Genomic DNA, 22,819 nt, shown 5'->3' on the forward strand with positions numbered 1-22,819 from the left:
CTAAAAACTTGATCTACATTGTTACCTTTCTTAGCTTTATTGTGGGTCTCTTAAGTGTGGGAATTGTTTATTAGAGTATTGCACATGACCTGAGAGATATTTGAAATGTGACACTGAGAGCTCAGGCAACTCAGTGGTGTGAGCAGGTTTGCTTAAAAAATATTTTTGACAAATCACCTGATGAATTGAATGTGTTTTCCTTGCTCACCGATGACTGACTACAGTATGATTCTTCACTGACAATGAACCATTTGCCTTGAAGAACCATGGTAATCCTTCCAGGATGTGATCTGCATCCCAATTTTGCTCTATGTACTTGGTGAAGCTTCTTCATTTTGTAATCTCAGTCTTAGGAGCTCTTTTATTTATTTATTTATTTATTTTTTGAAAAGTTGGCATTAGACCCAACCACGGTTCGGAACCGACGGTTTGACAGTCGAACCGACGGTTTTGAATCGATGGTTTTGAATCGTCGGTTCAACGGTTCTGAATCGTCGGTCCTGACAAGTCGACTCTTAATCTTAACTGTCCAAAATGGTTATGGTTCATAGTTTAGAACCGATGGTTCATGGTCCGGTTCACGGTTCATCATGATTCAAGATTTTTATTATTTTAAAATTATAAATTTATAAAAAAAATAAAGGATTTGCACTCATTTAAGTTGCCTACGTATCTCCTACAATTTTAAAAGAGTATCTCAAACCTTAGAGGTATCATCATCTATACTTCATCTCGGGTGTTGGAATTTGCTTGGGCTTATCGTTGGTAAATTAAATATTGTGATCCTCATTCAAATTGACTATTTCCTTACCCCTCTGAGATTGAGATGATGAACCTTCTCTTTCCATTATAATTGGAGAATTGAAATTGAAAGCAATTGAGATTTCGGAATTGAGAGATGAGAGTAGAGAAAATGATGTGAAAATGATAAAATGAGCTCATTATTTATAGAATTTAGAGAATAACAGACATTAAATCGTAACTATCGATGAAAAAATGGTTAAATAATCTCAGCCGTTTAAAAAAAACCCTTCTCTCCCAACGGTCGAAATTATTTTTACTCATTCCCTCTAGCATAAAAAAACTATTGATTAGTTATTAAATAATTAACTAACACATAAAAACATCAATAGTTGTAGTCTAGTTGGTTAGGATATTCGGCTCTCATCTGGGAGATCTAGGTTCAAGTTTCGGCAATGGAATTATTTTTATCAAATTTTCATCTATAACAAAAAAAATTACTCCACCCCGGTTTGAACCAGCGGTTAATTAGGCTCATGGCGTATAACCGGCCTGGTCCCTACCAAGCCGGTTATGGGTCAGGCCTGACAACTCGGGTCAACGAGTAACCAGCCCATTGACCTGGTTACGGGCCCGGGCCGAGTCCGGTTAGGACCCAACTCCTGGGCAAGTCTAGTTGGCATAGAGTAGACAATGAATGAATAAAGGATTTAGAAAGAGACATAGCAGCTGAAATTTGAATATTATTTGATTTGTTAATATATATATAACAAAAGGGAAACTTGATTAATTGTCTTATTTTTTCTTCCAATTGTTCAAGTGTTTCTTGTTGTCTACCTATACTAGTATTACTTAAATAGTCATTTCACATTAGTAATCGCAGGGATCACGCTGCCTTATAAGATGTGGCAATGAAGGGTTGCTTGACTCTATTTTGGTATCATATTAATCAGTGCATGATTCCATTTATCAACAGCTATTGCATGTTAACATTGCTTGTATGTTTTCACTTTTCTTAATATTTCTGATTTTTTTTATTTTCTATATTTCTTCTTTTGTCAATATGAAGCACAAAGTATACATTGAGCATGTTTCTTATCCTACCTTCATGTTTTCTAACTTATCTTTATGTTCATAATAACATTGCATTGAGAAGCTTACATTTAAGTATCTTACCTATATCTCTGTCGAGTGCTTATAGATAATTTTATTTGCTATAGGACTTCAAAAATCCTACTCATGTTATGTTGCTCTAATTTGAAACTCTTGTCGACCATATAACTATATGATTGTGCTGTCAAGATTGACTTGAACTGCTCAATTTATTTTTACATCACTTTCAGGTTATAGTTTCTAGGATGCGATACATTTCATCACAGACAGCACGTTCAATCCGCTTTGTAGGTCTTTCAACAGCTTTAGCAAATGCCTGGTAGGTTTTATGATGCTTTTGTTTGATGATCTGCTAATTCCTTATTTCAATGTAAAGTTCTGTTTCATTATTTGTTTGGCAAGTTTTTGAATTCATGACCTGAAGAAATAAAGGAAACCTTACGACTAACCTTGCTTGCTTTGATCTATTTGACAAGTTTATTTATAAATTTTTTCTGAATGATTTTAAAAATATCTACTGTGAATAAAAAACTTTCATTTATGTTGTTATTCCTGACTAGTTTTTAAATCTTTGTTTCTGATCCACAATCAGAGCGATTCATGTTCCTCTGATGGCAGATTGAGATTGAATCACCTCGGCATCTCTAGCCAAAATGGATTTATCTTGACTTAATTGGTTGAGACATTTTTTAACAATTCAATCTTGATGGGTGAAAAGGCCATGTTTGCAGAGCTATCATGATCAAGATCCCAAGTAGCATACCAAAGAATCAAACTCAAGGATCAAAAGATTCTGCAATCTAATTGAAATATACGTTAGGAGTAATATGGTTTAATTGCCATCATCCTGATTTTTGTCAGTGTCAATATGGTTAGGGATGTTATACTCTAAACTTAAACAGTTGGTACAAACTATTCAAAAATCAAGCATCAATTCATGCATTGCAATATTTCTCATGACATCCTTTTCTCAGATAATATCTCAAATAACATAACATTGCAGATTGAAAGTTTAGGGAAGTGTCGACCACCTACCACCTAGAACTACTTTTTAATGCCAACGGTTAAACATTTCTTTGGACATCAAGATTGGATCGTGGTGATTCCTTCTATGGCACTAGAGGAAGAAAGGAGAATTCCTCAGTCTCTTGTTGATTCCTCTTAGCCACAATTTGAGTTTGCTAGTTTCTGGTGGCCTTGACAGTCTACTTCCATTTCCCACATTATGCAAAGCTGTGGATTCCTCTCAGCCATGAGTCCTTTCCTCTCATGTAGTCTAATCCATTTCCATGTTCCGCACAAAGCAACTTCAATACCTACATCTTTTCATGAGCATATGACCTCTCGGTTTCTCTGTCTGTCTTTCTGATTTGTATCCATCTTATTCCCATGTGGATGATGCATTGTCTGCTAGCAGTAGGTTCTCAACATTAAATGTGCATATGGCGTGAAGTATGGCATCCAAGTGGTAATAATTCTTACTCCAGTAGCCATTTTCTCTTTTGTGAAATCTACTTCTCACAACACAGTTTGCCTTGCAACACAGGCAAGCAACACAGTTTGCCTTGCAGTATTTCAGTAGAGTCTATATAGTTTCAGCAGCAGCCTGCCTCTCTGCCTTGAATCTATCTTCTAATAGATTTGCATCTTTCATGCCTTTTGTAGATTTTGCTAGATTTCTTTCCTCCTAACTTGCTTCATCGTCTTCCATCACCTACTTAATGAACAACCTTCAATCGTGTTTCGATTTGTTGTTGAGTTCTTTATTCCCTCCTTTTTCTTTGGATAAGTAAAATGTATATATCAAAGTAGGTCCAGAGTATGATACCCGATAATCAGTAGCGTTTCATGTTTGACGTAATGTCAGATCAGAAAACACTTCCAATGACTGGTAAACATGGATTTGTACATTTCTAAAAATCTTCTTACTCTCCAACTGTCCCTCATAAAAAATACAACTATTCCTAGCTCTCCATACAAAGTGTGTCAAAGCTGACATCACAAGGTGTCTGGCTTTAGTTAAGAGACGACCTTCTCTAAAGAAACGCCCGAAGACTCGCAGCATCTGTCGGTAGGCAGACATTTCCAGCCCCATATGTAACCACTCTCGGATCCTCCATCATAAAACCGCTACAGGAGGGCACCCAAAGAACAAGTGCTCCTATGTCTCCATCTCTCACCTACAAAAGGCACAACACCGATCCTCCAAATAGTCCAGTCTGTCTCTGGTGGGAAGTTGCTTTTGAGCCAGCATCCAAAGCGTAATTGCATAGCTAGGCTGGATGTAGGGCTTCCACATTGTTCGCACCCAGGGTTTCTTAGGACTGGGATGCCTAAAGAAGTCATAAGCCCTGACTACACCTCCATCCTGTTCAAACCAATCCGCCAACCTCTACATAACACTTGCCGATAACCCAGTAACTGTAAGGATAAGGTCACAGATCTGCAACAACCGCTTGATTAGCGAGGCATTCGAGTGCACCGCCTCTCAAGTCCATATATCTGCCCGCCTCGAGTATGTATGATATACCCATTTGATCCAAAAAGCATCGTCCTTCGCCTGTATCGGCCAAAATACTTTGGCCAATAAGCCAAGGTTCCAAACTTTCAAGTCGCAAAATCCCAGTCCTCCTTCTTTGGGCCTGCACATATCCGCCCAAGACACAAGAGGGTGTTTGGGCATCCACATAAAAGACCTGTAGATGTAATAAATGCGGTCAATAATTCCAAGGGAAATAGGTAATATAGAGAGCCAAAAATGCTCCACTCCCTGAAGCACCGAAGTGATGAGTTGCGCCTTTATTCTCTCCTTTTGAATGTTTGGCTCGTGTTGTCTATGCTTCTGCAAGGAATAGACGACTCCAGAGATTGTCTCCTAGGGCTTCAACTCATTCTCTTCGTTGCTTCCAAAATCGTCATTTTGTGCATTCTCTCTCTTTTGATCAATCCGTTGCCTGTTGTTAATGCCATTGAAAGGAGACGTCCATTAGAGACCCAGGCTATTCCCTCATCCTCTCTATAAGGAATTGGCACCTACTTGCTTTCTCATATCTTAGCCAATTTTATTTCCATGCGAGATATTTTTTTAGTTTGTGTAACAAGTTTGAAGAGAGTGTTAGAGTTATTATAAGTCATTAGTTATGAATATTGGGTTTAATCTTAAATTGAATGTTTTAGATTTAGGAATTATGAGTCGAATCCTATATATAGCATGTAACAGTCCTCTTACAATAGCAATTAACAAAATATTTTAATTCATCCTTCTTAATGCAGCCATCCATCTAAAGAAAATTCAATATTATCTATTCTTTTGTTGATGAGCCTTTGAAATGAATGAAAGGAAGTATCAAATATCTTAGTATCTTATTTTATAATATTATCCTTTTAGAGAAGTGCCCCATCATGCCAAAAGTTTTATGATAAGTCGCCTTTTCAAGTGCATTCTCTATCTCATCCCTTACCAATTTCTTCATATGCACTGAACATGCAGAATGATATATTTTGTATCCCCCCTCTTTCATTTTTCTACAATTGTCCTACAATTGCTAGATCTGTTGACGCTTTGTTTCTCACTATTCATAACACTTTTTCCTTCTCACCTTCTTTATGCAATTATCCACAAAACTGAACATAGAATTCCTTGCATTATCGTGTTGGATGCAACATAGATTCAAAATTTTGTTATTAGTTCAGATCACACACAAGTTCATTATACGTTCTTTTTATCTATCTATGAATCAATCACTATAGAATACTTGGTCCTTTTCCATGAATCAGTCAATAGATTAATGGTTTGGGAAGAAATCATCAATCATTGACTAGTCGTCACTCGACAATGCTTGTGAAAGAATGCAGGTACTTAGCTCTTCGACAAGTTCATCACTGGAGTGGGGGTTGTCAACATGTGTGCTATTGGAATGTGAGTTGGCTAGTGTGTGAGGTGATAGAGTGTTCCAATGGAGAAAACTCAAATTGAGGGGTGGTTTTGTCACCATGGCTTGCATGGGAACTCTGTTGTTGTCCATTGTTGAACAATCACAGGAGGATGAGATGGAAAACATGCAACATAACTCTTGGAGAGGTAGTGACTTGTGGAATTTCTCTCTATGCACAGCCGCATGTGTAGCTTTGCGATGACTTCAATGTCGTTGCTTCTCAAGCCTATTGTCATACATTGCTGGGGCATGGGGGAATGACCACCTGGAAGCAAGGGATAGAGGAGATAGCGGCTGGTGGAGTTGTTGTAATAGCAAGAGTGAAGCCAATGGTAGAGAATTGTGAATCCTATGCAACATTGTGGGCTTAATTGCTATCGAATAGTCGACAAATTTAGAATGAATTTCTTGTTCATATTGAATTCCAAGTCCTAGACTATGTTATATGCCTTTTATTGAGCCAGAGAGGAGAGTAAAATAGAAAGTTTTATCATGGACCTTTATAATATTTTCTATTGAAAGTTAACATGCATTTCACATCTCTTTCTATTTTTGGTGACTTTTCCTTACATGAACCTTAAATATCAAGAATGAGTTATTTTTCTTAGTGGATTTCCTTTTATCTCATGTTTGTCAGCTAAATGTATGATAATACTTCCTTTCTGCGCAACTTTTTGGTCTCAGAATTTTCTCAGATGAGTTTCTTTTCTTTTTCTTTTTTGCAGTGATTTAGCTAGCTGGTTGGGTGTTGAAGAGAATGGTCTTTTCAATTTCAAACCTAGTGTTCGACCTGTACCTCTTGAAGTCCACATACAGGCAAGACCTCCTAATTGTTTTAGTAGCTTTCCTCTTACATGGGTCATCAATTTGATTTCATGCTCTCAGATTACTTCATTATATCTTAGTTATCTCTTTACCTCATAATTGTGTTAAGTTTATTTTGCTTGAGTTTTATCATTCATATTGCTAGGTTATGAAGGTATAATTGAATGCACTCATCTTTTCCGACTGATGTTCATTTTTTTAACATGCGAAGTCTCAAAACCAAGGATTGAAATCTCTAATGAACTAGAGTTTTGGTCTCCGACCAACTCGAGATGGTGCCACCTGTGTCACTATCAATATTGAAGGTGCTGAAGGAGAAAGAGGTGCTAGTGTTGGAGGAAGAAAAAGAGTAGGAGCAAATATCGGTGTCAGAGGTGTAGCAAAGGAGAAGAGGGTGCCGGTGTTAGAGGAAGAGGAAGAAGAGGAGGAAGAAATGGGTTGTTAGAGGAAGAGGAAGAAGAGGAGGAAGAAATGGGGTGTTAGAGGAAGAGGAAGAAGAGGAACAGGAGACGAGCTTACCTAGAGTGGAGGAAGCTAGTCGATGCTTGAGGAGGAAGCTAGACTGCTAGGGTTTGTTTCAACGTGGAAGAGAAGGGTTCAGCTTAGATGGAGTCGGCAAAGAGCTTGCATTGCGACTTCTGTCAAGCAGGAGGATGCATAATGCAGAGAAGGTTCCTCAATGTGTGGGAGGAAGCCACAAAGAAAAATGCATTGATGAAGGAAACTGTGCTTGTGATTGCTCGCCGCCTCGCCATATCGTCAATCTCATGTGTCAGTCTGTGGGTTGAATGAAAAGTTTTTGCCCATCTTGACCAGAAGAGCTTGAGATTTTAGACTCTGCTCAAAATTGACCTTGTTTGAACTGAAATGAACAGCATTAATGTGGTCTGGTATGGGAATTTTTTGTTCAAATCCAATTTGTTGATTAATAATTTTAGTATGCTCCACAAACAGGGATACCCTGGGAAGTTTTACTGTCCAAGGATGAACAGCATGAACAAACCAGCATATGCTGCAATATGCACCCATTCACCTACAAAACCAGTTCTTATTTTTGTCTCTTCTCGCCGCCAGACAAGACTTACTGCACTTGATCTCATTCAGGTAGGACATATATTTATTTCCACTTAGGTAGTGTTTCATGTTTTTTACCAGTCATTCACTTGCTATATTTTCAATCCCAGCTTGCTGCATCAGATGAAAGTCCAAGGAAATTTCTTAACATGCCAGAAGAATCACTTGAAATGATTCTCTCGCAAATCACTGATTACAACTTGAGACATACATTACAGTTTGGAATTGGATTGCATCATGCTGGCCTGAATGATCGAGACAGATCATTGGTTGAAGAACTCTTTTCTAATAACAAGATTCAGGTAATATTGTCTTCAATAATTTTGATGCTAAGCTCCATTAAACTGTTCTAGCTAAATCCTCAAAAACTGATGTTTATACATTCACAGATACTTGTATGTACAAGCACATTAGCATGGGGTGTTAATTTGCCTGCTCATCTGGTTATCATAAAGGTTAGGTTATTTTTTGTTTTAGAAAAGTTCTGTTTTTGTCTGTGTATATGAACTGTATACACACAGCCTTTGCTCATTACATTTGTGTTGGTTACAGGGGACTGAATACTATGATGGAAAAACCAAGAGATATGTTGATTTCCCTATAACTGATATATTACAAATGATGGGCCGTGCTGGTCGTCCACAATATGATCAGCATGGAAAGGCTGTAATCCTTGTTCATGAACCAAAGAAAAGCTTCTATAAGAAGGTTAATTTTGTTACTTTTCAAATCTGAAGAACATTGTTAAAAGTTTGGATATGACATTTTGTTTAATTGCGGCAGTTTCTTTATGAACCATTCCCTGTTGAAAGTAATCTGCGGGAACATTTGCATGACCATATTAACGCAGAGGTTGTTTCGGGTACGATCAGCCATAAAGAGGATGCAGTTCATTATCTCACTTGGACTTTTCTATTTCGTAGACTGGTATGACTTTCTGTTTCTAGAAGCTCTGAAAACAATTGCCTGCATTCTTTGTTTGTGTCATTCTCCTTGTTTTTTCTTTAACATATAGAACTTTGCTCATATTCTCTTTGGAATACACACGCACAAAAAAAAATACAGATAGATCACATGTTGTTATCACTAGTAATCAGCAATGAATCTTCTATGTAATTTGACTCCTCTCATTAAATCGCTAAACCGTCAACTAGACTGCTTAAGTTATGTCTACTATTTTTCCATTTCTTCTTGCTTTATTATTTTCTACCATATTGATCTTTCTATTTTGCATGCATTTCACCAATTTGTATCTTGAACATGAATTTGGGAGAAGTGCATTTAATTTACACTAGAATTATCAATTTTACCAGTTGATTGTGCCTTTTCATATTGGTTGTGTTTTAATAGTAAGATGCCATGATGACCTGTGATGACATATGGTAACTATTCATTTCTAAATTATTTCAGTATTTTATAGTTATTTGTTAGCCTTATCTGTGATCATCTGTTCAAATATGAATTTTCTCTTTTGTGCTTTTTACTTGGAGTGGATTGGATCTGATATGAATTTGGTCATACTGGTTAATCTTTTCAGTGTGGGGTTCCAAGTTGGGAACTGGATTTCTTTTTTCTTGCACTCGTTTTTAAGTTAGATGATGCCAAGTCAAAAGTTGCATGAGTTTAGTAAGTTAATGATGATGTTTCAAATCTCTAGCCGTGTTAGTTGAGACAAGCCAAAATTTTCATTTCGCTTGCCAACTGGCATGCAAGAAGCTCTAATACCCCAATACTCGAGCTAGCAACTCCTTATGTTGTTCTGCCATCATCACAAGCATCTTCTATGAATCCAAGCTCCTAATGTGCCCCTTAACATGAGCTTGAGCTTCCTCCGTTGTTGTTCGTGACCCTTCCAGAAGCTCGAGTATCTTACACTGTTCCTTGACCCTGTAGTGTCTTCTGTCATTTATCTGTGGCCCTTCCCCAAGCCTAAGTATCTTCCACCTTTCATATGTGATTCTTTACTGATCCCAAGCGTCTTTTGTTCTTTTATAACCCTCCACCCAAACCCAAACATCATTGACAACCCTTGCCTAAGCCCGTGAGCTCCTTCTGCCTCACAGAACAACAATGTTTTGAAACAATAAGCAATATGGTTCTGGTCTTTGGCCAAAACTCTGGATGGGGTTAAGATTTTAAACATTGTTCTTTGACTTCGTTAAAATCCTATAGCCAAGGAACAAGATATCAATTGATTTCCTATTTTTAGATTAAATAGAGTTGGCCTCAACCGCTGTCCATCCAACTCAATTGATCCATATTGGAATCAACCTACTTTGAAAACATTAATTGCTGGAAAACTTTGTTAATTGAATTTCGGTACAAGTGTTTGTTAGGGGTATGGATCTTGGTGTTCAACAACCTTTTTTTTCCTTTTTTTTCCTTTTTTTTCAGTTTTCTATTTTTTACATTTCATCAAATGCTGGGTTTACTCCTAACAGGGTATTAGAGCCACCATATAGTATAGGGTGAAAAAGATATAAAAGATGAATCATAAGTATAGGTAGAGGGGACCAGCTGGGTTTACTCCTAACATGGTATTAGAGCCACCGTAATGCATTTCAGCTTCGTTGTTTGAGAAACTCATCTCAGGATCTGGCCTTTCTTGTTGAACTCTCTGCATGCATCTTCGTCTCTGCATGCTTGTTTATTTTAGACATTTCCTGAGAACTCTCTTTGAAAGTCGTCTCTATGAATCCAAGTCAATTTAATAGAGCTATAGAAAGAAATTTTTTATCAAGACAAAGGTCTTGTAGAAATGTTTAGGTTATTCAGATTTAGAAATCTACTGGTATATTTCTTAATGCCAACTGATCTCATGGAACAGCCAGAAACAAAATCTGGTGGTTAAGTTGAGAAGTAGATTTTTAAGCAATGACTTCACCTACTTGAGTACTAATTTGGCCGAAAGGTGTAGTTTTGAATTGAAAATCAATCAGATTAATCTGTTTGATTATGTTATGAAAATATCTATATTTATGGCTTTAATATAGCGTATGAGCCAACTAAATACACAAACTATCATTTTGAAAGGAAATGATAAACTATTAAGAAATTACCCATCCTAGATCAAATGTTAAGACTAGATAACTTCCTATGTTATCCTAGAACTTAAAAATACATACTATGATTTGCTCTTCTCATTGTTCAAGAAGCTTAGGCCTTAACAAATGGGTTGGGGTTGTGAAATCAGTTGGGGGCAGGGAAACCCATGTGAAGCTCTAATTGAAAATCACTTTTGTGGTCAGATTGTCCCTACAGTCTAGCTAGGTTGTTTGCCCCGCAACTCAATGAGCTCAGCTGGGAGCTTGAGCCCCATATGTCCCATTGTACTGCATAGTGTCATGTATGCTCCCTTTCAGTAATCTTACATCTTGATATTTAGTTTAAAGGTAGTAACCATCAGAATCTAATTTGCTCATGTACACAAATTCATCATGGGGTGCTTCATCGAAGCTAACCACTAGCCATGTCACATTGTATTTTTATCTTGTTACTGTTGGCAGTTAAATATAGCACCATTAGGTTAATTTATTCAATATGGTTTTGGGCTCTTTCACTCCATGCCCAGTCTACAGTTAACCTTAAAAAATATTCATAATCATCACCATCAGTTGTGTTTGTTTAAGCTTCTCCTTAGATTGAGCTCAATGCAAGAATATAGCTCTAGATTAGACCTAGCCGTTTCCTAATATTTAATATTTTCAGATAAGTGATCAACTAATTTAATTAACCATTTTTTGCTTAAAAATTTAATATTCTAATCGGCTAGTCACAGTATCCCTAAACACAAGTTTCCCCATTAAGTTAGCATTATATTTTATTATACTACAACAACAACCAAATCTTATCCCACTAAGTGAGGTCGATTATATGGATCCTTCTACGCCATTGGACTATATTCTCTACTATATCATTATTTATATTTAAATAAATTTTATCTTGTTTTATTGTTGCTAACCAAATCCTTTTTTATTATAACTTGAATTTATTACTTTAGCAATGAAATAAATAAATATAATGTGAAGTGGACAGTCAAAAGTTCCAGAATTACACGTTTTAACACCTTATTGATAGCGGACATTTCTTCATAGAAGAATAGCAAATTGTAAATTAGAGAGGTCAAGATAACACTACTTGACTCAGAAACTACGAATGTGTTTAGGGATCATTTATGATGAACTTTTGTGATGAAAAAATCAACATTAACTGAAATTACTTAAATTATGTTTGTTTTGTTTTTCCAACTCATTAAAAATACCTAAACTCCCATGACAGGTTTTGAATCCTTCTTACTATGGATTGGAAGATACTGAAGAGAATACTTTGAATTCTTTTCTCTCAAGGTATCCATCAATAGCTAAATGCCACAATCTGTTTTATTTTCCATTTTTTTGGCATTCAACTTGTTTATAACTTTATCCCACAGCCTAGTATTAAATACATTTGAAGTTCTTGAGGATAGTGGTTGCATCAAGATAAATGAAAATTCCGTGGAGCCTTTGATGTTGGGTTCCATTGCATCTCAATATTATCTAAGCTACAGAACAGTTTCTATGTTTGGAGCAAACATAGGCCCTGATACTTCACTTGAAGTAAGGAAACTATTACATGATGATCTTATTTACATTTTCCTTGTAATTGGAGAAATTTTAATATTTACCTGCTACTGACAAAAAAATTTCTAGACATTTCTGGGTATTCTTTCTGCAGCATCTGAATTTGATGAGCTCCCTGTACGTCATAATGAGGTCTGCCCTGCATCTTCATCACTCTGTTTTCATAGATCTTGTCTAGAAATTTCTGTTATCCTTCCCCCCAGCTAGTTTCTTTTGTTGAATAGATACATAAAATGTGAAATATTCTGACACATTAATCTTGAACTATCAGTGTTCTGAACCACTCTTAATTTCCAATTTGTGCATTGGTGTGCTATACAAAGGGCACTCATCCGTAGCTTCAAGCATTTATCACCTTTTTTCTTTAGGGTTTACCTGTTTGATGCTAAGATGCATACAATGATTCTTCATTCTTACATAGTATGCTAGTGGCAAAAAAGAATTAAGATCAATGGTTGTGATAGCATATCTAGCTGACCACACCTAGTGAGATAAAACTTGGTTGTTGTTGTTGTTGGTTGTGATAGCATATCTACTGTGGCTTGGTTTAATTTTTGGCAAGGCTTGAAGCTGACAATTAATTTAGTTTTAAAAATATAAAATAAGATACTCCAAGAATAATCAAACAAACAATAAATTTGAAGTTAATAATCTTTGTGAATATTATTAGAAATATGTCAGTGTTTATTAAAAGAATAATGGTTAGTTTTTTTTACACTGAAATTATCTTCTTTGGGTGAAGACTAATATTTGCACTTGCAATCTCTTTCATTCGAGTATGATTAAGAACCACACCATGGATTGAGTTGCCAAGCTATTTGTGTCACCACAGGCGGAATATTCCACTTGCCTATAGTTTGGTAAACTTCAGCAACAACTCCAACACTGGAGCAGCAATTCACAGTGGAAAGAAAGAGGGAGAGAGAGAGGAGAGGCCAAGGAAGAGAAGCCACCATGGAAACACAGGAGAGAGAGGGGGAGAAGATACACTAATGAAGTGAAGGAGAGGGAGAAGGCATTGAAGGGAAGAAGAATACTTTAGAGGGAGAGAATTGGCGATGGGCACTGCAAGGACGACAAGCAGCAAGAGGAGGATGTTGTAGATGAGAGAGAGATATTGGGACAGAGGAAAGAAATCAAGCATTGGGAGCGAGGAAGAAGCTTAGGGAATCAAATATAATTCTTAACCTCCGAAAAATAATTCTATCCCAATTAAGTATGATTGAACTAGATTACATAATTTTGAATTATTTTAGTATATCCAAGAGGTTTTTTTATACTTTTTCAAATAAAATACAAGGAACAAAGGGATATTGAATGATCAAAGTTTATATTAAATACTTATGAAGAAATTTCAAATACATCTATATAAACCTATAAAAATATTCATTCATTTCAAATAAAATTACATCCCAATAATAAAAGTCTCTCACACCTTCAAATGTAAAATTTCTCCAAGGTTGCGAATTTCAAAATCAAAGTAGGAGTCTCATTTTCTTTTTTCTCATTCCAACGTTTTATCTGCAAATTTATTTGTGCAAATCAAACGAAAGAAGTTTATAGTTTACAAGTGTCTAAAGATAAAAATTTTAAAATTTTCACTCTAAAAATAGAGGTGATCTAATTATCTAATTAATCAACAAATGTAAGCATGCATTATGTATTAGCAATCTAATATATTAAAAAGTTAATCAAAAGTTGCAACTTATTAAGTAAAGTTAATCATGTTATTATTAGTAATTCAATTAAATTAGTATAAAAAATGTACTGACACAGCATGATACAATACCAAAATCATATTGTTCTAACTAGACTCAAACTCTAGCATGATTCGATATTTTAAACCTTAAACCACATGTGGATAATAGAAAATTGTGACTTCTATGTTGAACAATTCACATTAAGATGAACAGTTCGCAGGTAATTTTGGAATGTCTATGTTGAATGTGAAAATTTTCTTTTAAGCAAACAATTTTTTGTCAACAAAAAGTTTCTTAGTTGCACTTTCCCTAAAATTTAACCATCTAACATGGCCCTAATATGCACCACTCAATCCTTTTTGATGGAATATCCAATAATTGATTTCTTTTGATGGGAAAATATCAAACCTTTTCTAATTAACCTTGGGTTGTGAAGATAGTGTCCTCAAAAACTTTATCCTTTTGAATTTTTTTGATAAATGTGGTAGCTTTATATTTTCCTACAAAATTCCACTAAGTTAGTGTGAACTTAATGTATCGTAATCTTTGTTTTTTCTACTGGTTTTAACACTTTCATTTGGGCTGGCATTTAATTTCCTCTTGTGGATGTTGAAATTGTCATGTACAATGTGTCTACACTCTACCACTCCATGCTTATTCATGGCCACCCTTAAAAAGATGCAGACACTCTTAACATAGGTACAAGGCTACAGAAAGATTTTTGTGGGAGTGACTCCGTTGGAAGTATTCATCAACGTGGCACTTCCTCATTTCTCTTTGAATGAATTCTTAAGATAAATTACAATATCTTAGAATGACAACACTACAGGATGAAGCAAATAGGTGCAACAATCTATTAGCTAGTTTAATTGAATGCTCGCCTCTCTCATTTGGTAAATTATTTCAGTCATTTTAAACAAAATGATTACACATCGAGTTATTAAGGATAAAGGTATATAGATTGATCCTTTTCCTAATAGCTTGAGCCAAAGGTTGAGGTGTCAAGCTGTGCCAATTGACATAGGTGAAATTTATAGTTCCACCCATTAATCGACATCAACACGCTTTAGCACCAATATTGGAGGACTGATGAGAGAGAGAGAGAGAGAGAGAGAGAGAGAGAGAGTAGAATACCTTCGAGAAAGATACATGGCGGGTGTGATAGTGGGCGATGGGCTGAGATGGATCTGGTAGAGAGGGACCACAGGGAGAGGGAGAGATGAGTACTTGGAGATAGAAACTTACTAGCATCTAGAGAGTGATTTTTCTTTCTATTTCCATACAAGCTCAGTATGTATTTGTTAATTCTGTGGCCTTAGTATTGAGTAGTATACACAATATGTCACAACTTTGCTACTGGTCTTGGGCTTGGGTAATTTACACGTCTGTTGATTTTTAGTATCATGATTAGGTCATATCCATGTAATTGCAGCAACACGTCATCCATCTTCTTCTTCTAAGGATCTGAGTATTTGACCTTTCTACTTTACTACAATTCTAGGAAAATCACAATAAAGCACTATCTGAAAAGTTGCCATGCATCGTGGATGAGCGGCGCTTGGATGATCCACATATCAAAGCAAATTTACTCTTCCAGGTTAGTGGAATTATTTATGGAATGAAGTGATTTAATCTTGTATGGGCATTCTATGATTTAATTACTAGCTTATGTTTGTTTGCTCTTGCTGCATGCAGGCACATTTCTCTCGCATTGAATTGCCAATCACTGACTACGTTACAGACTTAAAATCTGTTCTTGACCAGAGTATACGTATCATCCAAGCAATGATAGATATATCTGCTAATAGTGGATGGCTTTCAAGCACGATGACTTGTATGCATCTTCTACAAATGATTATGCAGGTAGAATTTATAATTTTTCCATCAATTTATAGCTTGATATTCACTCAAATTTTGTAAGACACCTGGCAAATATACAGGAGTAGTTTCATAGCCTGAAATTTTATGCTGACGTATCTAGCATTTCATTTTCCCATAAGTTTAATTGATATCGTTCTTATAAAGCCCAGAGGCTCTGAAGACTGGCAAGGGAAAATATTATTATTCAAATTTGAGTTGTTAGAGTGCTATGATCCTTTTTATATGCTATCAATAAATTATATATATATAAAATCCTGCAGTGGACAAATGCCAATATTCTATTATCTGCTCTAGCATTCCTTGTAATGGTCTATCATAGAATTATAATGTTGATATTTGAATTTGGTAATGGAATGTTATAGTGTCACAACATCGGGGTATTCTTCCATGTAGTAGGAGATACCCCACCTAATAACAATTTGTTAGAAAAAATCCAAATCCAAATCCAAATGACAACAAATACAAGTAGATACCATTTTGCAAAGTATAGATATTATTACTTTCTAAGTAGCAGAGGAAATTTACAAAATGTAAACAAAACCATCTTGTATAAGAAAGGTGCTAAATAAAAGTAAACCCTTTCACTAAAATAAAGTACAACAAGATGTACAATAACAAAATGTTAAACAGAAAGAACGATAAGTAAAACATATACCTGAAACCTAAATTGAGTTTTCAACACTGGAAAAAGTACAACAAAATGTACAATGACAAAATGTAGAATGATAAGCAAAACATGAAGAATGAAACCTAAACTGAATTTTCAATACGTCAGAGAATTTCTTAACTAGAATTTGAAAATTGTGAAATTGGAGGTAGAAAAAAAAATGCAAAGGAGCCACAGATTGCTAAGTAGGTAAATAAGAAAGATGTGCAAGAATTGTAATCTTAATTAGAAATCCAAAAATCCAAATGAATAATATAGACTTTTCAGCCTTAAAGTTCCACTTGAGCATGTAGTTAAGTATTACTTATTAATTACGGTGCATATATTTGTATGTACCTTTAGTTATCTCACATTTGTTTACAACAAGGAAATCAATGTAGCAGCATATGTAAAAATGAATATTAATTTTATGTGTCCATGCTATGGGCAGTCAGGAGCTATAAAATGTCCAGGTTTAAGATTTTCATATCGTAGTTTTTTTTTTCACCATTTGTAATAGTCATTTACCCTCTTTAGAGTTTTTACATTAAAGTGTTATACCACTTTGAGTTTGCACATTATATTGTAAATTTCACATGATATTGTTAGTTTGAGTAATTAACCTATATCACGAACCAGTTTCATGAGTTAAGCATCCTTTAATCCTTTTCTTAAAAACATTTGTAACATGTTATTATACCATATTGTTATACTCTTTTATTTTAATTTATGCACAAGGATTTATCAAAAAGTGTATTTATCCACCTCAAATATGTATTGGAGGAAGACTAGAAGTCTACGAGGTCATGTGCGCATTTTGAAGGATTATATACAAATATACATACAAGAACAAATTAGAAAGATTCAAGATGATACTAAACATGACAATAAATTTAGGGATCTACTGATAATCAAGACCATTGGATCTAATCTTGATCTGATTACTATATCACGACTCAAATTAAAGTAAAATACAACAACTATAACCTTCTACAATGAAATACATCAATACTAAAACCAAAACAACCATAAGATAGCCATATAAAAAAATCAACCACTTACCCGACTACTCCCCAACTGAGGGGAAAGAGGGTATGGAGAAAAGTAACAAGTTGGATTTCTAGTATGAACTATCAATAGACATTGGATGTAGATGTAGGATAGACAATCATTGAACAATATAAGTAATGAAAACCTACAACTCCCTCTACTCCACAATAAAATTGAACATAGTTTGATATGCAAATGGATCCAAATTGGAAGCAAAGAACAATGTCTACCACTAGAAATCAACCCCAAGAAGGAAATTCACAACTTGATAAGATGGAATCACACACAAACAGATTAATCCAAGATTCACTTACACAATCTAAACACCCGTCTTTCTCTGATCTAGAAGATTGGATCTGCTTACTCAATTTGGAATAAAAGTGGTGGAGAACCCCAACCTCTATGTTGCCATGAAGGGACAGTTGATCACCAAAGCCTACAAGAGGGGAGACTAGGGTTCACAAAATCAGGGTGCAGCAAAGGGAAGGATGGCCACTAGAAGGGAAAAGGGCAGGCGCTTGCTAATGGTTTCCCGCCTTGGCTGGGCAATGCGACACCAGGAGGGTGCATATGAGAGATAAGGAAATAGGAAGAAGGGAAAGACAAAAAATAGGGGAAAGAAAACCCTGAACCGACATGCTGGAGAAGAGGGGAGGAAGAGGAGTTGCTTGCTAATGGCTTTGGCAGATATCATGTACATGCAGCATGGGGTCCAAGCGGTTGGCAATGAGAAATGAAAGAAGAGAGAAGGTTTAGGAGGAAGAATATGTGGGAAGTGGAGAGAAAAGAATATATATAACCCTAAGATCTCAAAAACTCTACTAAATCCAACCATATATGATAGGATCATTCTATCTAAAGAATAAATTTGGTTCAGCCCTAAATGTTCTAAATTGACCAAATTAAGTCTAAATTGAGCTCAATATGAATTAATTTGAACCTAATCACTATGTCTATCTGATGAGCTCAACCCAACCCACTCTAATCTAACTTTAAATGGACCCCCAAAAATATTTATTCGGTTCAGCTCAATTAGTTGTAAAATTTGAAATTAAATTATTAAAAAATAAATTAAATGTGATATTATTTATTATATGACAATTAGTCATCACAAGGACACTGACTAAATGAAAAATTAGCGTGAATATGTTTTTTCACTTGTCAAAATAAGGGTGTTAGTGATGTAGATATTAGCTTGTTATCGTTGAATTAAAACTCCAACTTGTACCTAGATACACTACCTCACTTGATATTAACTATGAATTGGAAGAGGCAAGAACATATTGTTTTTGCTTCCCTTGTGACTAAGTTCTCACCAGGATAAGCATATGCCATATATGAGGATTGTGCAGTCTCTTTCAAAATCCGTCTAGGCAGTCACTAACTGGTCCAAGCAGGGGTGTACAAGACCATGATTCTATTATTTATGCTAACAGGAATTATCAATGTGTACAAGTTAATGGCCATATTCAAATTTATATGTTTCAGAAATTACATTATCCACCCTTAATCAATCTTCCTTTATTTTATTTTTATTTATTTATTTTTTTGCTTCTTAGGATGGTTTTGTAAGATCCATGCAGCTAAAACCCAAATATCCGGAATTCATTGTCTGTTATGATTGTGTCATTAAGGCAAAGCTTGTTTCTCTCTCTCTCTCTCTCTCTCTCTCTCTCTCTCTCTCGTATCATTTTGCTTCTTCATGTCTGTTTCCTCAATCTTTTCTGTATGATTGTTCCAATATTGTACCTATGGAAAGGATCTAATTTCTTACCCATTTAATTCAGGGCTTGTGGTATGGTAATGAATCATCATTGTGGATGTTGCCATGTATGAATAAAGATCTTCTAAGTCACCTGAACAACATAGGCATCTCTTCATTGCAAGACCTGTTGGAACTTCCTAAAGAAAAGTTCAATCAAAAGCTTCAAAAGTTTGCTGCTGACTTGGATAAGGTGAATTTTTCATGTATAATATTTATGGATGTTTTAGACTTCAACTTCAATCATTCTCTATTTTTTTATACTATTTGATTTTGATTCGCATTTTCGTTTGTCACTTCACAACATACTTGGGAGGGTGGGCTAAAAGCTGGCATATCCAATCCAAGCCAAAAATCATGGTCTAGGGTTAGATGCTAGATATCGGGGATCTCAAGGTTGGTCTAGTTTTTGGATTTGGTAAATAGCCCAAAAAACCCAACATGAACCGATTTCCATAGATAATGTTCAGTAATGTTATATATTTGTACTATAACAAGTAATACACTAAATAGCGTGTTATAATATCTATGGGAAAACTTGTGAAGTCTTGAAATTGTAAAGGAACCAAAATTCTCAAAAAATTTGACAAGTCCTACAATGCCCTAGAAATCAAAGATCCCAAAACCCAACCTAAAAACATCAAGTTTGAGTTTTATATATATTGATATAGATAGATTGATGCTTATATTATTATTATTTTCGACATTGATTCAATTTATGTAGGGTTTAGTTTTCCTAGAATTTGGCCTGATTTATGTAGGGTTTAGTTTTCCTAGAATTCGGCTTGATTCTAGCCCGCCCCTACAATATATGTTGAAGTTGGGATTGATTTATTTATGGACTTTATAAGAAATGCAAATATGAGACATCAAGGACTATGCCTTGTCCCTTAAATTCTAGTTGTTTAACTTTTTGCTCCCTCAAAGACTAGTCTAGTCAATCATCATCCAGACTGCTCCTAGTTCAACATAGTATTCATGATTAAACTTTTGTTTTATATCACATTAGATGGCTGATACAAGTTGTTTTGAGAAATTTTCCCAAAACTGGACAAGATATTAAACGAAAGCAATTTGATGGTTCAATGGGTTGATCCTTGCAAGTCATGACAAACATAAAAAATTATTTTATAAAATAATTTTGTCTTTTATAAATATAATATTAACTTAATATAAAAATAAATTATTCAGGATATAAAAAAACTTATATGTACTAAAATATATACAATATATATATTTATTTATTTATTTAAATGCATATACAAAATACTTATAATAAAACTTGTATATGTCAGTATATAAGCTGTTATATAGAAGTATATAATTAGAAACCAATAACTTGGATTCAAGCCTGGATCAGTTTCTTCAAAGTATGTCCCCCAACCACTTCATGATCGACTGGGTTATGTATATATTGGTTTTTTTTTTATTTTGAAAAAAAAAAGGTTCTATTGATTACACAAATTCCCAATTTTTTAGCCAGTTGTCTTTATCACGTTTATTTTTATTTCAAACCTGATTTATATATCAAACTGGACTGAATTCAGTACTACTATAAAAAAGTAGCTTCAGACCCACAGTCAAACTCAAAATAATATTAATTGTAGCATGCATTATATTTCCCACTCCACCTCAAGTTGTAGAATATATTTGATCATTGTGCAGCTTATTACATGAAATTCTTTGGAGTAATGAGAAGTCACTCAAAGATGATAAATGCAATACTTGTACAATAGTTGAAATACTTGATCTTCTAAAGAGTTATCAGTTGGAGTGAAGTTGATGACAATCTTCAAGAGTGATATCTTTAAAAGACGAAGTTGATAACAGTTAAGGTAAATGCCTAGCTAGGATTTACAGGGAGTTTGAGTAAAGTCTGATAGTACTTTGAGAGACATGAAGAAGGTGATAGCAATGAAATTGAGTAAACAAAGGCGAATCTGTCTATGTTACTGAAAGCGTGTTGTGGTCTCTCTAGTTTGTTCATCATTTTACGGATGCTACAACAATTTCTTGATGTACAACAAAACTAGGAGATACCATGTTTTGCCTTTGGAGACTATTCTAATGAATAAGTTCCTCAAAATGTAATCTGAGTGTTATTGTTACATATATGAAGAATGGGATACGCTAACCATTAAGTAGTTCAAGTAAATAAGTCTACCAATTAGCTATCCCTCCTCTCATATACCCTTTTTCTGATCGGTTGTATTTATTTGTACACTTTCTGATAGTTCTTTGTTATTAACTGTTGTTTCATTTTCCACACCTGTATGATTTGAGTTAGAGAACGTAAGTTGCTACTTACAGATTATCCATCAATTAGCAAATGATTATATTCTCTTTGAGATTTTTCCTTTGTTTTGGTGAGACAACAAAGATCCATCTTCCTAAATAGCTGTATGATAGCATTCTCAACTGCTAATTCTTGACCAATCAACTGTGTAATTTAGGGGGGAAAATGTGAAGAGGGGGGGGGGGGGGTGTAATACTGTTGATCTGGTTTTCTATATGAAGCAGTTCAATCTTAAAGGAATCTGACATTAAAAAACTGGAAACTACTTTTGACCGTCTGATTGTTGGCTGCAGGATCTACAGCATTTTCCTCGCATCAGAGTAAGAGTAAAGCTACAATATAGAGATGGCAAAGCATCAGAACCTGAAGCACTTAACATCAGACTTGAGAAGATAAATTCTAAGCATTCACGAGCTTTTGTGCCTAGATATCCTAAGGTGAATGTTTATTTGATTCCTTTGAGACTTATTTGTTTATAACCCAAAAGGTTTTCAAGACATCCTTCTGTTTGGTGTGATCTTTAGAAAAAGGTGTTGATTATCCTTGCATTAAAATAGTGAACTGGAATGCTCACCCAAATGAATGCAAGTGATACACTTTCCCAGATGTTGGATATAGCCACCTAGAATCTTATTTTGAAAATCTTTTAAGTTATATTTTACAAGACAACAGAGAATTCCAAAATGAAAAGAAAACTAGAATTATACTTTATGGATAGTTCAAAATATCCTGTATGTGAAATCAGATTTTGACAGAAATGAAAACCAAATTCACTAAATTAAGTTTTTTATGAAAGAAGATTGAAATGGTTTTCATATTGTTAAAACTTTTGTTGTATCCATGATATTTTATGGTCATCAATTTCAATAATATTTACTAAACTTTTTATTTATTTTTTAATATTACTTGTGTAATCTTGATGCAACACAAGAAGAGGATTTGATTGTTTGAAGATATGTGGAGTAGGTATCTAAAATTTATTTTAAAATGTATTGGAGGACGACAGTAACTTAGGCATCAAACCCATAGAATCCTAGGCATCACACTGTAGGCAGATTTATCATACAATTTGAAAATTTTTAAACTTCACTTATACTATTTCGTACTCAACAATACTGCAGCAGTATAGCATACACATATTTATACTAGCAGGTGGACTTCTAGAACATAAACAGGA

The 22,819-nt window shown here is 34.9% G+C and overlaps 1 protein-coding gene across 3 annotated transcripts in view; it reads left to right on the plus strand.

The window, feature by feature from the left end:
* Positions 1-22,819, plus strand: part of LOC141848491 (DExH-box ATP-dependent RNA helicase DExH14) — a 67,644-nt gene that overhangs the window by 43,403 nt on the left and 1,422 nt on the right. For all 3 annotated transcript variants that reach the window (XR_012603524.1, XM_074736522.1, XM_074736523.1), the window contains exons 34-47: positions 2,085-2,173; positions 6,515-6,605; positions 7,569-7,718; positions 7,799-7,990; positions 8,078-8,143; positions 8,241-8,396; positions 8,472-8,615; positions 11,967-12,034; positions 12,118-12,283; positions 12,377-12,439; positions 15,509-15,604; positions 15,703-15,870; positions 19,372-19,539; positions 21,936-22,079. Coding sequence is in view for 2 of the 3 variants with exons in the window: in XM_074736522.1 (XP_074592623.1) it covers positions 2,085-2,173; positions 6,515-6,605; positions 7,569-7,718; positions 7,799-7,990; positions 8,078-8,143; positions 8,241-8,396; positions 8,472-8,615; positions 11,967-12,034; positions 12,118-12,283; positions 12,377-12,439; positions 15,509-15,604; positions 15,703-15,870; positions 19,372-19,539; positions 21,936-22,079 (1,761 nt within the window). In the remaining variant the exon portion in view is untranslated. The remainder of the gene's footprint in view (positions 1-2,084; positions 2,174-6,514; positions 6,606-7,568; positions 7,719-7,798; positions 7,991-8,077; positions 8,144-8,240; positions 8,397-8,471; positions 8,616-11,966; positions 12,035-12,117; positions 12,284-12,376; positions 12,440-15,508; positions 15,605-15,702; positions 15,871-19,371; positions 19,540-21,935; positions 22,080-22,819) is intronic.

This window comes from Curcuma longa, chromosome 17, assembly GCF_044706935.1.
Source record: "Curcuma longa cultivar G26 ecotype Majalengka, Jawa Barat chromosome 17, ITB_CL_G26_1.1, whole genome shotgun sequence".
NCBI lineage: Eukaryota > Viridiplantae > Streptophyta > Magnoliopsida > Zingiberales > Zingiberaceae > Curcuma > Curcuma longa.